The sequence below is a fragment of the Eutrigla gurnardus genome, assembly GCF_963514095.1.
Source record: "Eutrigla gurnardus genome assembly, chromosome: 2".
NCBI classification, from domain to species: Eukaryota; Metazoa; Chordata; class Actinopteri; order Perciformes; family Triglidae; genus Eutrigla; species Eutrigla gurnardus.
The window spans coordinates 27723843-27741548 of NC_139916.1; the positions used below are offsets into that span (position 1 = coordinate 27723843).

Genomic DNA, 17706 nt, shown 5'->3' on the forward strand with positions numbered 1-17706 from the left:
CATGATTTGGTTCAATGAGATGAGAATTTATTTGATTGTTAAAACTACTGTAATTTTTTGTACCTTATTGCAAAGTGTTAGCATTGTTCAACATGATGTTGCATTATATTGTTATCTGGGGAATCATTATGATTGTAATGATATTGATTTCAACCTTATTTCTCCATCCTCACAGATTTTGAAACAGTTCGAGAGGCCGCTGGAAGCAATGCCGACCGTCTTGACAGCATTTAAACATGGCCTGACTTTCGGAGCAAGCACCGCGTCCTGTGAAAATTCATTTTCCACTCTTAAAAATGTCTTCACAGAGCATCGCCAAACCATGCTTCATCAACGCAAGGCCAACCTGATCCAGTTGGCATTTGAGAAGGAGTGGAAGGACATTGTTTTAAGAAGGTTTCACACAGTCCACAGACGCCGCCTGCCACTCTACTAAAAGTGGTTAAACCTTTGTGTCTCTCTCTCCTTCACACACACACACATACACACAACCTTAGGTTACTTGTAGGCAGAAGGGTAACACTGCTTTGTTTTGCTCCTTGTGCTCCCTAGCTGCTGTAGCTACCTCTCCTAGCAGGAATGTTTACTCCAGTGTTACTGTTAACTTCAGTGCTTCTGTTTCCAGTAGAAGTGAATCTGTATGGTGCTATCTACATGCCACAACCCTTATTGCTGGTCTTCTTGATTGCTTGAGTTGAATAAATGGACACAGCACTACACTATTTTGTTTGTTTGTTTTTTTAGATTTTGGGATGAGCTGCCCCTTTTTAGTAAGAGGAAAATTATTTCTCCGCACTGTAGGAGTGGTCACAGAGCCATTGTTCAGCCTGAAGCATATAAAATGTAGGTTGAAAAAGTTTGCCCCCCTGAAAAAATGTAATGCCCCCCCTTAAATTTTTTCTGCACCCGGGTCTGCCTCCACTGGCTCCCTGTTGCAGCACGCATCCAATTCAAGACGATGGCACTGGCCTTCAGGGCCATCAATGGAACAGCACCCATCTACCTTCAAACACTGGTCAAACCTCATGCCCCGAAGCGAGCACTTCGCTCCTCTACTTCAGCTGGCCGGCTGGTACCACCATCGCTGAAATCAAACAAATGTCGCTCAGCAAAGTCCAGGCTTTCTCTGTTCTGGCACCTCAGTTAATAACGCGTTAACTTCTCCTAACTATCCTCTTAACGCCGTTAATTTTTTTAACGCGCGATTAACGCTCGGTATTAAAAAAAAATGCGCATTGTATGATTTATGGCCGTCGGTGGCACCTGTAGTCTTGATCCAGAGGGAGGCAGAAGAAGAAGAAGCAGGATTGGCGCCACTACGGGACAAAGGAGGAAGCGAAAAAATGGGAAAGGACTTGTGAACGGCAAATTCACCTTCAAAAGACTGCCGGATGTTTCAGTCGATAGGACCAAAGTCATCTGCGCGTACTGTGGGTATGAAATGAGCTACCATAGAAGTACGTCCAGTCTGAGATATCACTTGCAAGCCAAACACACGGCAGATGCAGAGAGCCCGCCGCCGCCCCCTCGGCCAAAACAGACGACCCTGGATACATTTCAAACGTATCTCCTGTTACACTATCTCCTGTGACATGTTCACTTTAATTGTTTGTGATATATTCTTATAACCATGTTTTGATCCCATGTTTTGGTAAGGGGATATTTGAAGTGTTAAATAAACATTTTCATAAATCAAGTATATTTGCCCTCATGTTGTTAAAAATATTAAGAATATGAAAAAAATACATTAAGGTACATTTAGAAGAAAAAAAATGTGCCAAAAAAATGCGATTAATTTGCGATTAATCGCGAGTTAACTATGGACAAAATGCGATTAATCGCGATTAAAAAAATCAATCTTTTAACAGCCCTAATATATATATATATATTTTCCTCCGGTTGTCCATTTCATAAATACCGATCGGTCCCTAATCAGAACAGTGATAACAGTAGTAACAGTAATGCCAAAACCTCCATCGCTATAACAAGACATCTATTTCCAAATCAAATTATTATGCTACACAACTTGTAGTTAACAGAAGCCAATTTTGAAAGGCTGAAGATGTCCAAAGATCTTGTTGTCACAATATTGATTGTGTTCTTATTAGTAAGTCCAAAACAGTGATAAAAAAGCCTGTTGAAAAAAAAAAAAAAAACATACCGAATGTCGAATATTTACAAAAAAGAATGTTGTAAAAATCGGTTTGAGAAGTCATAAATATACATAATATTGTATGCCAAGCAAGTCTGAGTATAGTCCAAAATGGGGATTCAAAGTCAAATTTATTTAATCTTTTTTATATCTTGTAATTGGCTGTCCCATCTACTGTGGGGCTAAAGGATACTCTTTTGTTAGACCTTAGACTGTTACGGCCGCCGGCTTGTGTTGTGTTTTCTTTTCTCCCCTTTTCCCCCACTCTAGGTTCTGCCCTTTTTTTCCCGGTGCATCATTAAGTGATCTGGCTCACCTGTGGCTACTCAAGCGGGCGGGGCATATAACCTGGAGGTGGAACTGGTGTCGCTCTCTCTCTCACTCTGTGGTTTGGCCTGTGTGGCAAGCGTTCGCGCTAGGTGTTGGTCTATGATTACCTTAGGAAACCGGTGGGTAGCCTGTGCTTTGTTGAGTGAACCTTGGTTGTTTTTGCCCAAATATAATTGTGATTTCCTGTGTTATAGGTGTTTCGGCTCCCTGCGTTTTGAGGAAGTCCGTCTTTTGTTTGCACGTTTCTCTTTGTTTATAAATAAACTTCGTCTTGGCCGTATCACTTCTGGTTGTCTTTCAAAACTCCCGGTTATTTAATTATATGTTACTCCCTTCATCCCCTAGCCCAACTGGGGACGTAACATAGACCAATAGACCTTTTTTCTATTTGTAAACAGCGAGCTGGTGTTAGAAAGGTACAGTTACAGTGTAATAGTACTGTCACATGTGAGTGTTAAAAGTCACAAGGAATATTGATCATCTGGAAGAGATTAATAAGTTAACAATTATCAATGTGGTGAGTTCCTGAGCTGTCCTCACGGATCCAAATTAACAGACTTAGTTAGTGGACGGACATCTTCTGTAGCTGGTGGAAAACCCACAACCTACACAAAAGTAAAACCCAGTATCTTAACAAAATAACAACTCAATATCTTTACAAAATAACAACCCAGTATCTTCAGAAAATAACAACTCAATACCTTTACAAAATAACAACCCAGTATCTTCACAAAATAACAACTCAATATCTTTACAAAATAACAACCCAGTATCTTCAGAAAATAACAACTCAATACCTTTACAAAATAACAACCCAGTATCATCACAAAATAACAACTCAATACCTTTACAAAATAACAACCCAGTATCTATACAAAAGAAAACCTCAGTTTCTTTAAAAAATAACAAGCCAGTGTCTATACAAAAGAGAACCTCAGTTTATTTAAAAAATAATAACCCAGTATCTATACAAAAGAAAACCTCAGTTTCTTTAAAAAATAATAACCCAGAATCTATACAAAAGAAAACCTCAGTTTCTTTAAAAAATAACAACCCAGTCAGTATCTATACAAAATAACAGCCCAGTATCTTTAAAAAAAAAAGCAGTATCTTTAAAAAATAACAGCCCAGTATCTTTAAAAAATAAAAGCCCAGTATCTATACAAAATAACAACCCAGTATCTATACAAAATAACAACCCAGTATCTTTACAAAATAACAACCCAGTATCTTTACAAATAACAACCCAGTATCTTTACAAAAGAAAAACCTAATATCTATAGAAAAGAACAATTCAAGACTACAAATCTCTTGACTCTTTCCGGTCATTTTCAGAATATGAGGGAGCGTTGTCCTGACAACGTTCTCAGTCATCACAATGGAACAAAAATGATATACCAAACGCTTAGCTGAGTTTGTTTTCAGTCATAATGGAAGATAAATGTTATATTATTCAGCGATGAGAATTCAGGATTATTTCATCAGTCCAATCAGTCTGTTCAATTAATGCATTTTGCTTAAAAGGATGACTTCGACGACAGCATTCTATAAAAATGAAGATCATCTTTTTTTACATTCCTATTCTGACATCTTACGGCACAACTACGCTGTTGTTCCGCCACCACAATGCGCGCATACCTGCAGTGATGTAAACGTGACGTCCACTCCAAATTGGTCTATAAGCATCTTTTTCTTGTCTGCCACCACAGTTACTCTACAAACATCAGCAAACCCTTAAATCAAAAAGAAAGACCACCCTGTCTCTGTTAGATAATCCACAACAGGAAGCAGAGCAGCAACATATGTTCAAAATGGGGAACATCCTGAAACAGACAACATGCTGGTGTTCACCAGATGGAGGACATGTTCAGTCACGCTAGTTGGATGTTTCTAGGAAGACCATGTTGGTCGGTCAGTCGGTCCACCACTTCTGAAATATCTTCGTAACTATTGGATGGATTGATATGAAGGTTTGTACAGACAATGATGGTCCTCATGGGATGAGACCGAAGACTTTAGCAACCCTTTGACTTTATTTAGCACCAACAGCAGGTCAAAACCCTCTAACCCTTCAACTAAACTACACTCAATTACGTTTCCGGGAAACATATTTTAGAAACACGTGGTTAACGGACAAAACGAAGTAAAAACATGCTACAAAACTACATATTTAGGTTTAGGCAATAAAACTTATTTAGGTTTAGAACATCATGTTTTGGATTCAAATTACTATGAAACTAAACAAAATCACAACATAACTACTTGGTTGGAGAAAAAACTAAATATTCTGAATTAATATTTATACGTTTCCACAGAATTTATTTAAATCTTTCCAAGGTTCATATAGCTGAGTTATATGAAATATAAAGAGAATTGATTCATAATGATTGATGTATATTTTAAACTCATTGAACTGAAAACAAATTGAATTTGGGCAAGAGCTACCATCGCCACCACGCTACCAATGCAGTAAGCTACTAAGATACACTCAACGCTGTAAAGTTGACCTTGAATTATGAAGCTAACTTTATTAACAGCTTTACACCAGAATCCAGATGGTTGCTGCTCTGGTTGTCGCATTGGTCCTTGTGTTCATCAGATCCAGCTGTCGCTCCTCCACAGTCCTAATATGGTCACTTCTTTCATTGGTTGCAAAAATTCAATGATGGTGACGGTCAAATTCCGAACTCGAGGCTTCAACACTGTTGTCCACAAATGTGATTGGTGTCTCCATGACGTCCACTTCTCCCAGACAGTCTACCGGTGGCAAAGACGTTACCAATGGAAACGCTGTTGTTATCGACGACTCCTAACTTCCTTGTTGGCAGGTTTAGCTTGACCTTTACTTTTCCATTGAGCTGATACAGCTATTGAATATAATACAATGACTACTCAACGGCAGAAAACTACGATTTCAGTTACAACGGAAATATGAATTCTCAGTGCAGTAAAAACCAAGTTCATTGTTGCTTTTTGTTCCAGAAGACAGCAAGAAGACAACAAGAATGTCCAAAGATGTTTTGTTTCACATGGTCGGTTGTTCTTTGAGCAACGAAGCAAAAAAGGTCAATCAGTGATGAAGAACAGCAGATCCTGTTTAGTTTTTATATGCAGGTTGACATGCTGCACATCAAAATACTGTGTAAGTAAAAAATAAAAACAATGTGCTCTCACACAGTCTGGATGCCATCTGCTCAGGCTTTCATGTGATCCCTGTGAAGGCTGTACTAAAAAACAGCATCCTTAACAGATACAGTATAGAGAGGTCTGATAGAACCAGTCTGTTGATGGTGTGCAGCTGAATATCGATGAGATAATCAACAAAAAACACTCAAAATGAGTTGATTGGGTGATCGTACATATCGTCACGCGTGACCTCTTTGTTTCAGTTGTATTTGTGCTGATGTAGTTGTAATGAGCTGAATCAAGTCGTGTTCCTCCGTGACGAGGGTTTAAACCAACAGCATGATGAACAACGAGCTGCAGTAGTTCAGGAACCCAAACACACTTTGGTCCTGAAGCCAGAACCAGCAGTCACCAGCAACCCAACATAACACACGGATCCTTCACAAGGATGGAGAAACCATACACATAACATATAACTTAGCCAGTCTGTTTCCGCAGCGTTTTAGTGGAACATCTCAACAGCTACTGGATTGATGATGATGGAATTTGCTTCATTATTCATGGTCCCTCCAGGATGAACTGTATGTGAATTTGATTATCCTCTGACTTTACATGTAGTGCCACAATCAGGTCAAAATGTTAACGTGTCCGACCTATGGCCAAATACCTGCAGTACTAAAGACATTCATCTCCCTCATTAGCTAAGCATAGCATGCTAACACTCTAAACTAAGATGTGCGTTGGCTGTAGACTCTTTAGTTGAGTTACTCGAACAAGTTTTGACCATGGGATCATGTGCCTTTATTCATGTCAAGCATGCTAGATTTGTCAGGAGGCGGGGCTTACCTCCATGTACACACTGACATGGTTTCATCCAACATGGCTGACTGATATTGTGAAAATACACCAGGAAACAGAACATCATCCTGTTTGACTTCATAACATCACCCAGAGGTGCTCAGTGAATTTCACCAAGCTGTATTCACTAGAGGTAGACACACATCGGCTGGTTTACTACAGCTGGATGACCCCAAATGAGCTGTGATTTAGGTGCATTAGATAAAAACGATGCTGAAATAACTACATGGTGGTGACGTGGTACATGTCAAGTCTGAAGTCATTCTTTGTGCTTTTAAAACACTTGTTTTCTGAATGGAGTCTGGTTGATGGGTGCTAGGCTATGCTAACATTGTAGCTGCTCCATCAACACTTTAAATAAGGTCGTCTGGACATAAATACGGCAGAGACCTTGTTGTTTGGACCATAAACAGTCTCTGATTTCTCCACATAGTCTGGTCTGGTCTCTGGACTAATGTGGACTACTATCGTAGACCTCTGGGGGACCACAGACACAGGAGACAACATTTGTTTCCTCCATTTATCATTCAGCAACATGAAGACAAGGAGGACAATCTCAATACTGATAGGCTTTAGAGACACAGCATCATGAGAACATCTTGCTTGAGTTGAAATACAAAATATTTCATATATTTGCCTCTTTCCCTCTTTTAACATCTTTGGCTCTTTGCATTGACTTTATATGCAATTCCACCATGTGAGAATGTCATTCACGTTTGGTGTGAACACAGCATAAGGTATTTGTCTCGACCTGATGAAGGAACGAAAGCTGCTTATCTACCATAAAGTCTCCAATCACGTTTATACCACTGAGCAGGTCTGCTTTCCATGTTCCTTCATAATATTGTTTAAAAACCTGTTTTACCAACACTGAGAAATATTTTACATCCTGCTGTGTTCATTCAAACTGACCCCAGACCAGCTGGTGATAAATTAGCTGTTGGCCGTCTGGAGTTGTTCAGTCTACAGCTGGTGTGTTGTTGCAGCTTCTTGTTTCACGGTGATTAAACGGAGAACCTCTCGTGTAAATGACAACACTTGAAACAAGATCTAGAAACTGAAAGTTAAAGTCCAAATTACAAGTTCTACTGATGCAGAACTAAAAAACTAAAAAGTAAAAAAGTAAATCATATCAAACGTGTGATTCCAATGTGAACAGAGGTACATTCCTCCAGCGATGAGGTGTGTGTGTGTGTGTGTGTGTGTGTGTGTGTGTCTGTGTGTGTGTGAGAGTGTGTGTGTGTGTTTTTAAGGGTGTCTGGAGGGAGACCTGGTCTTAATAAATTAGCCTTGACTGGCAAGTGATTTACAGGGTCCCCTGTGGTGAAGAAGTGGGGGGTTGGGGCCAGTGTGTGTGTGTGTGTGTGTGTGTGTGTGTGTGTGCGCGTTCAGCTGACCTTGACCAGAGGCCTGCACATCGTCTGTGGTGTGAAACACGCACACACACATGTAATAGTGAAACATATGGACTTGATTTGTCGTCACTCACACTGTGCTGGTGTGATGGTCTGTTTCTAATAATAATAATAATAATAATTACCATATATATATATATATATAGCATCTTTCATAACAAAATGCAGCTCCAAGTGCTTTACAAAAATCCCCCAAAGAATCAACACCGGTATTAAAACAGAACACAAAGAAAACGAGAAAAGAAAATAGGAACAATACTAACAAAACAAGTTAATAATACTAAACATGTTTCAAGATACAAAAGTCAACAAGATAATACATATTGAAAACAGTAAAAGTGGCAATATTAAATTAAAAGACAAGCAATTGTATTAAAACATGGTTTTAGCCGTTTCTTCAAACTATAAAGAGAAGTTGATTGTCTGATTATGTGCTGGGTGTTCAGAAAGCTGCCTCACCAAGCGTTTAATAATGAGTGTTATGACCAGATGACCAAAGGGGAGGGTTTGTAATAAATATTTTGTAAGATATGCTCTCGTTGATAATCACTCTCCTTCAGCTCGTAATGATCTGTTCCTCCTCTGAGTCATCAAACAAACGAGTACCAACACATTCTTTCTCAGCTGCCAAATACGTATAATATAAGTGTATAAGTATATCATAAGTGTTATCGACACATTTACAGCCGACGTCATCATAAATATTGGTCCTCATGTTGTCAAAATAGTGTAGTTTAGTTGCAGCCATCCAGACGAGTTAGACACTTTGATATTGGTTTAAATCAGTTTGAAGCATCTAAATGTTCGGTGCTCAATTTTCTAATGGACTGAAGTTCTAAAGACATCAGATCAGAGCAACAGGTGTTTCAGTTGAACCAGTGACCGTGTTAACTGGTGACTTTCAGCTGATAATAACTTCAGTAAATGGATGTCGTAGTTAATAAACAGATGTATTTAAAATAGATTGAAGGCTTTTACGGGGAAGTTCTGCCCTCGCTACGAGAAACCAAGGACGCATTCCACTGACAGTCACCAGTTAACTGGGTCACTGGTTGGACTCAAACACTGGCGGTGGAGTCTTCAAACGAGTTGACTACCAATGGACAAGTCAAAGCTCTTGGGTCCATGTCCTGGTGTTTGACGTTCAGTGGATCATATAGTGACTTGATGCTCGTGACGTGTCACTGGTGTAACGTTACACAAATACATGTAGATGTGTGGACACTAAATAGTCATATATTCCACCCACTCACTAAGAGAAAGTCTATTTGTTTAGGTCAATTTACCATCTTTGGTGTTTAGTAACATTACATTAACATACAAGAATACAAGCTGCTGTTACTAACTGAAAAGGGTCTATAAGACCTACAAGTTGCATCTTCATTTTCTTGTGCTTTCGTATTTCTAAAATGGTGGAAAATCTTGTTCACTTGAGAATCATAAAGGTGTCATCACCTTCCCTGACCTTATTAATGCCTCATTTAAAAACACACTCTAGTTAGAATGTACAGCTAGAACGTATACAGCTAGAACATACAGCTACAGTCTATACAGCTAGAACATACAGCTACAGTGTATACAGCTAGAACGTAGAGCTAGAATGTTCAGCTAGAACATACAGCTACAACGTATACAGAATGTACAGCTAGAACATACAGCTAGAACGTATACAGCTAAAACGTACAGCTAGAATACAGAACGTACAGCTAGAACGTGTACAGCTAGAACGTATACAGCTAGAACGTACAGCTAGAACATGCAGCTACAGTGTATACAGTTAGAACGTAGAGCTAGAATGTTCAGCTAGAACATACAGCTACAGCGTATACAGCTAGAACATACAGCTACAGCGTATACAGCTAGAAGGTACAGCTAGAACATACAGCTACAGCGTATACAGCTAGAACGTACAGCTACATTGTATACAGCTAGAACATACAGCTAGAACATACAGCTACAGCGTATACAGCTAGAAGGTACAGCTAGAACGTACAGCTAGAACATACAGCTACAGCGTATACAGCTAGAACGTACAGCTACAGCGTATACAGCTAGAACATACAGCTAGAACATACAACTACAGCGTATACAGCTAGAACGTGTACAGCTAGAACGTATACAGCTAGAACGTACAGCTAGAACATACAGCTAGAACATACAGCTACAGCGTATACAGCTAGAACGTGTACAGCTAGAACGTATACAGCTAGAACGTATACAGCTAGAACGTACAGCTACATCGTATACAGCTAGAACATACAGCTAGAACATACAGCTACAGCGTATACAGCTAGAAGGTACAGCTAGAACGTACAGCTAGAACATACAGCTACAGCGTATACAGCTAGAACGTACAGCTACAGCGTATACAGCTAGAACATACAGCTAGAACATACAGCTACAGCGTATACAGCTAGAAGGTACAGCTAGAACGTACAGCTAGAACATTCAGCTACAGCTTATACAGCTAGAATGTACAGCTAGAACATACAGCTACAGCTTATACAGCTAGAATGTACAGCTAGAACATACAGCTACAGCGTATACAGCTAGAATGTACAGCTAGAACATACAGCTACAGCTTATACAGCTAGAATGTACAGCTAGAACATACAGCTACAGCGTATACAGCTAGAATGTACAGCTAGCAGAGCGTCCAGAGGCAGTGAATTTGACGAGTGTTGAGAAAGTCTAATGAACCACTTTACATCAGTACTGCAAACGTGTGTATTAGTGTGTGTATGTGTGTGTGTGTGTGTGTGTGTGTTTAGTTATCATATGTTCTTCGTGTTCTCTTGTTAGTGGTTTCTCTCTCCATCCGTTTCTCCCTCTATGTATTTATCTTTTTATGTCTCTCCCTCCTCATCTCCTCCCTCATCTTCTCCCCCCTAGATCATCTCATCATTCAAAAACATTTTTAAATGACTGAGCGCTCCTCTGGGACTTCGTCTCGTTTCCATATAAACATGTTTTATTGTAGGAAGAACAGCAGATGAACAGATCTCAGTGTGGTGACATGAATGATTGGGTCACAGAGAGAAACGTTGGAATGGTTCATCTGAAGCTGTTCTGGTCCAGTTTCTCACCAGCTCACCTCTGGCTCACTGCCAGCTGAAACATGATTGGCTCGTTTTAGAGGTCAGAGGTCACAGATGACTCATGTCCCCCTGGGGTGAAGAACTATGCAGCTCTGGAGTGGTTGTTCACATTGTTCTGTTCATATGTTGTATAATGTCTCGTTACACAACTCTGAAGTCAGTATTATTGGAGCGATGCTGAAAGTCTAGCGAGTAGGAGAGAGCAGGAACTGAGAGAACTGAGACTTCAACACTTCAGAGGGTCAAAAGTCGAGGACGCATGCAGGGGCGATGATGACATAACGGCATTACTTAGTGGTGACAAACTCAACACATCACACTGGTTTCACTTCTAGAGCCCATCAGAGCTTCGCTTCGTCGCGCACAGCTGGAGGGTTCTGTGTTCAGGTTGTCACGTCACTCATTGTTTTAAGTGACTCAACTGGAGTTCTGTTCACAGCATTCAACGTTCTGTTTGGATTTAGGTTAGAGAGGAGAGAAAGGAGACGTGTTAATGAGAGGGAGGAGGTGAAATGGACCAAAGATAAACGAGGTTGGGTGTTAAAGGCTCAGGGTGGCGAGAAAATCTGAGTTAGTTCAATCTGAACAACAGGAATTCTTATACTTTCAATTGTGTTTTTTTCTATGCGTACGGAGTGCTAAAGCTCTAGTGTACGATTTGAAAAGTTTGAAAAAAGCATCCCCCCCCCACACACACACATACCCCTCCCCTCTGTGCTCCTCTGAGCTCGTATCGTTCTCCCCTCGCAGCCTCCCACCCAGGGGTTGAAACTAACTTTTTGGCTTACCAGACAACTGGCGAGTAGATGAAAATTTTTACTAGACAAACAGATTTTTTACCAGACAAAAATATTAAATTGCCATTTGTTAGAATTACTTTTTCGTATGTCTGTCTAAATTGATTTTCAATCATAGTAATCGCAGTCTCTTTTCTTCACAATATTTATTAGCAGTATATATACAGAAACATTTTTCATTTCATTTGTAACACACTTCAATCTCTGTGCCTCACCCGACACCGTGTAGCGCCACTTCTCATTAAATTTCCGAACATAATATTTCGCCGGTTTTGACTGAGACGAGGTGGGCGCTGAGACGCTGTCGGTCGATTCTTCCTCCGTCCTTGTTTTTTTTCTTGGGGGCTGCCCCCCCACAAGAAATCTCCACATAATGGAGTAGCTAAATCGGGAAAAAATAGTTTATAGGCTGCGGTAAAATGGTCTACAAAGTATGAATGAACAAGTGTGGGAAGTGGTGTTGATTTTCGCGGGATCATCTGGGATAGCCCGCCTTACTCTGCCTCTGATTGGCTTACCCTGATTCCTCACTCCTCATGCCTACACCTAACCGCCAATGAGAGGCGTCCATCCCAGAACTGACGGGAGACGTGTTAAGTTGCTGATCAAAACACACAACTTCCTGTTTTTGCTGCTTCACATTAAAAGCTTCTACACAAGAAAGATATGATGGGCTTTTATTTTTTTAGATTACTCGCCAGAGTGGCGAGTGGTCTTCATAAATTACTCGACAAATACAAAAATTACTCGCATTTGGCGAGTAAAACAGCTTAATTTCAACCCCTGCTCACACCTCCCTCTTATTTTACAAAAATAGTTCACCAAAATGTGTTTCTGAAAACATTTTATGCGAGAAATAAGCTATGCAGTTGCTGAATCTGTCTTTATTTTAGATCGTCAACGGTCAGTTTAAAAGATTTTTGAGAGCGGCGCAGTCTCTGGAAACTCGCCGCGCCGCGCCGGCATGCACGGCTTCTTACATAGACAATGAATGGGAACATTCCCTCCGCTATGAACTCAGGCAGGACTTCGTTTAGTTTTCCGGTGTGTCCGGGACTTCCACAACATGTACAAAGCAGCAATAGTGTTTATTACGGCCACGAATGATGACACATTATCGGTGTAAATGCAGCGGGTGCCGGTCGGATTTCTCTCTCACCCCGACTACGTTCCCGATCCCAAACTGCTCTGAGATCGCAGTAATGAATTCCAACTGATCTGATGATACAAATTAAACAACACTGAGTCATTTGAATAAATAAAAGAGGCACATTTCCCACTAAGACAAGACTGCATGAAGACAGTGAATGGTTAAAAGCAGACACATGAGGACAGAAACAGTTCTTCCTCAGGGATAACAAAAGTAGGTTAAAGGAGACGAGGCTGTGAGACGAGTTACCCTTATTGTTTCTCCAGCTTCATCTTTCAGTTTTCACATCTTCTTTTTCCATTTCCCCACATCGTTATCTCTGCCTCTCTTCCCCCTCTATCTGCATCTTTTCCCTCTCAGTTTTAACTGGTTCTCCCCCTGCCTGCCCCTTCATCCCTCCCCCTCCCTCCCCCTGCTGTGTGTTGTGTTATCTAGTGATATCCAGAGTTCCTGTGTGTTTAGGCCCAACGACTCAAAGACTCCGAAGGAACTTAATCTCTGAAATCTATTGACATAAACTCTTCACACTCAGTGTACATCTCTGTTTTCCTGAGGAGATACAAACATCTGGGCTCTTCACACACATGCGCTCTCACACAAACACACACACACATGCACATTTACACACATACACACACACACACACGCCTGGCTTCCCTTCGGTGCTCAAAGGATACAAACATCTGTACTTCCCAACACATACACAGACACTGAGATGTTGTTCATCTACTACAAATGATGGGAAACATCTGGCTACACACACACACAAACACAATCCAGATCTGATTATGTTCATCAATAAACAGCTGAATGTGAAACTATGTGAACAATGTCCACGATAACGTTGCATCATCCAGATGTGGATTGCAGGTTTTGTTTATCGGGAGAAACTTTCAGACAGGAAGGGATCTGTTTCTGGTTCAGACTCCATGATGTCACTCTGTCAGATCAGGTGATCATCTCATCATAAAGAGAGAGATCTCCGACCAATCACGGCTGCTCATCTTTACCACATCTGTGTGATGTCATCCTACTCTGCTTTCTTTGCTTTTATTTCTTCACTCTGTCGTGATAGTCCCTCGACATCGTGCCTCTTTCTTTTCACCTTTGTTTACAGTTGTTTACAGATCGCTCTGTGCTCCTATTGGTCAATGGGACGGCCGTAACGGACCAAGATCAAATCAAACGTGCTAGACTTCCTGTGGCACCTCGGTTGTCGTCTACTACGACGCGCTACACAACACTCATTATCGTTCTGATCCGAGCCGACACGGCTGTCAGGATGGAGTCAGAATGATGTCATGGAGTCTGAACCAGGATCAACCGTGAAGTGACCCAAAGTGTTCACCATCAGTGGATCTGATTGGTCGTCTGAGCTTCACAGGAAACAACCAGCAGAAGTGTTCTTACTTGAGTGTTGAGTTTTGTTCGGCCGTGGTCATCGTCGTCCTGGTGGTGTCAAGTCATCGTCACGAAACACACTGAAATCATAAGAATAAGATGCAACTGGTTGGTTTCTACTGTTGAAATACGTTGGCAGTTTATTAATATTAGTATTACTGCAGGAAAACCTCCTAAATGATTTAAAATACTACTTAAAACTCACCTTTATAGATCTGCTTTTAATGTGTCACCCATGCTGTTTTTTTGTCTATATGTATGTATGGTATGTTTGTTTCTTTTTAACTGTTAAGCAACTTTGATGACCATAAAAGCACTGTATAAATAATACATATTATTATTATTATTATTATTATTATTATTGGCCCTGTGATAGACTGGTTACCTGTCCAGGTGAACCCTGCCTTTACCCAATGACAGCTGGGATCGGCTCCAGCCCCCCGCGACCCTGAATACAGGATAAGCGGTAGACGATGGATGTATGGATGGATTATTATTATTATTATTTTATTATTATGGCAGCTGTTTTAATTATTTTTTTCCAACCTCTTTATTTCAATGAGATTGGACTAAACAAAAAAGAGCAGGATATAAATGAATGTTCTCGAATTGTAAAGTCAGAGAAAGTCAAACCAAAAGACAATTTGTTTCATAGATTAATTTATAGAAATAGTCCCTCCTCCTCTTTCACTGGGAAATACATCACCATACCGAAGACGGACCCTCACACATGATGTTTCAGCTGCAGTTTAAATCGGAGACGTTTCTCCAGAGGACTCCAACATCCTGGAACTGAAGCTGATATGTCTCAACACTCACTAACTACTCTGCTGATGGTCTGACAGGTCAGGAGGTTCCATGCTGCAGCCATCACATTGTTGATTTAAGACACTGATAGAGCCAACAGATGTATAGATGCAGATGTCTTTTAGGAGGCCTGAGGGTCCAGACTGCAGACTACTGGGTTACGATTAAACGCTGAGATTCACCACAATGTTAGAAGGTAAAAGGTAAAACGGTCACTCCGTCTACGTTGTTTCGTCCACGATGTCAAGGCGAGTGTATATGTGATGCAGCCTCCTGCTGCATTATGGGTAGAACAACAGAGGAGGTATAAAGAGAGAGGGAGGGGAGGTGGACGGGTCAAACCAACACAGGACTTTAACCCGGGAGACCCGCGTTGAACCTAAAGTAAACTTTGACACTTTGTCACGTCAGTCGTTAAGGTCAACCACACTCTTTTGCCTAAATCTCACTTCCTGTGAAGTTTATTCTGAAAAGACACGCATGTAACGAGGATGATTATTTCCAGTTGTGGTCAGTCATCTGATCAACACCTGCCTGCACACCTGTCCCTCATCCACCCTGTCAGCCACCCTCTCTATATATATACACCTGCTCGTCTGCTTGCCCCCTTCTTACACTTCTTTGAGTTTGCTGACTGGCTAAACATGGCCGACAGGTGCTTTGCTTAATTGTGGTCCTTGTTCCCTCACGGTCGTCTCTCTTTACATCTTAGCTTTGTTCCACAGAGACGTGACAGAGATACAAGGACAGAGGGGTTTATGAACCAACAGGAAATCCGTTCAGACTCCTCATGATTGAGCTGATGAACGTTGCTCTTTAAAAGCATCTTTGTTACATTTGTTGAAAATGTCATTGCATCCTGACAAGAATCTGTGAGTGAAAGTCTCTGACAGACAGTCTGAGACACTCATAGTATTCCATTCATAATTGCATATTAGGATTATCAGACCACTGGAAGTTTTTTAATGGCTCAGATGGTTTCATTGGTGACTCAGTGGACTCAACCAGTTCTTCCCAGAAGGGTCTGAACCTGAACCTGTAGGTTGAAAGTGAACGCTGCTCCGTGGAGTCTGATGGATTCCACAGAAATTGAAGAAAGATGCACTTTTCAAGTGTTTTTGTTGCCAGAGGGTTTAATAGCTGTTACTGCAGTTCAAGATCCAAACAACATTAGACGACTGCCTGAAAGGTACTTAGTCAGATCCCCAGTGTCTGCATGAAAACATGTGGATGTCATTTACATTCTAATGTGAATCCCTTTAAAGAGGAAGCAAGACACTTTGTGTGTGGTCAAGTATTCTCTGTGTGTGTGTGGGGGGGGGGGGGGCTGAATGAATATATAGAAAACACGTCCATAGGTTTGATCACATGTTGGAATGTGGGCACCGATTAAAAGCCCTGATTCCATGGTAGCTTTTTTATATTTTTAAGGGATATTTTAGCTGTTGTTTTGCAATGAAATAAGTTGCCATCATTGTTATTTTTGTATAATTAATTAAAACATCACTTAAAAAACTTTTAATCTGTGCCAACCCCCCATTCCCCCTAAAAAGCCTGTGAAATCCTGGAGAGACTGGTTTTGGTGCTGGATCACTGTTGCACTTGTTGGAGTGCCAGAAGGACCAGGTTTTCAGTGGTCATTAACATGTGTTTCCTACAGCATCTGGCTTTTGCTCTACCTGCTGAGGAGAAAGGAACCGGTCCTCCAACAGATCACAGGAGATGGTCTCAGGATAAATGAAGTGGTGTGTTTTAGTACAGATTTTCCACTTTCAAGTGTCATTTGTCTGAGTAAAATGCTCGATGCCTCCAGGAGCCAGAACAAGAATTTCCATTTCACACTTGGGTGAAAATCCAGATTGGCTGAGCTCACCCCACAGGGCCCTTTCAATGGCCCACATTATGCCAACAAAAGTCACGTGGAAGGAAAATCAGTATGAAGCTTCACATTTATATTTCAAGCATTCGGCCAACTCCTCCTATCAGAGTGAGTTATGCAAAGTGAAAAACCATAATAAATCATTGTATTCCAAGTGGCCCGATAACCAGACGAACACGTTGCTGCTGTAAAATATGTTTGAGGATGCAGCAACTCAGTCTGACTACGTTTTGCAGATGTTTCTATCTTTATCATACAGTTTTAACCGGGACCCCTCAGTGCGGAGCTCCAGCAGGCCTCGTCTTTGTGAAGCGTTGCATGCTGTGCCACATGTATACATCCTCCTCGTTTCCAGATATCAGCTTCCTGCTACATAAGCGCACCGGCTGCACTGATGCAAAGCAAAACATGTTGGCCATCGGACAGAAATGTGGAAATTAAAGCAACATTATACAGGTATACAAGGTGATAGGAAGTTGAGCGTGGTCGGTTTTATACTTCAGGTCTGATTATAACATACAGAATCATGAATCCCTCATTGTTTTAGATTATAACCTCCATGTTCAGAGGAGATGGATGCAGTTAGCTGCTGTGGAAGGGGCTTCTAGAAAGAGACTAATGCTCATTATCATCTGTTGTGGTAAACATGTCTGGTAGAAGCACTGATATGTGGAGGAGAGAAATCTTCCATTT

At 40.9% G+C, this 17706-nt stretch overlaps 1 protein-coding gene across 1 annotated transcript in view; it reads right to left on the reverse strand.

Moving 5' to 3' along the window:
• The window catches only part of ripor3 (RIPOR family member 3), a 66403-nt gene that overhangs the window by 37537 nt on the left and 11160 nt on the right, over positions 1 to 17706 (reverse strand). Inside the window, exon 2 of the mRNA XM_084025515.1 lies at positions 14337 to 14407. Within this exon, the coding sequence (XP_083881641.1) occupies positions 14337 to 14368 (32 nt within the window). The 5' untranslated portion in view covers positions 14369 to 14407. The remainder of the gene's footprint in view (positions 1 to 14336; positions 14408 to 17706) is intronic.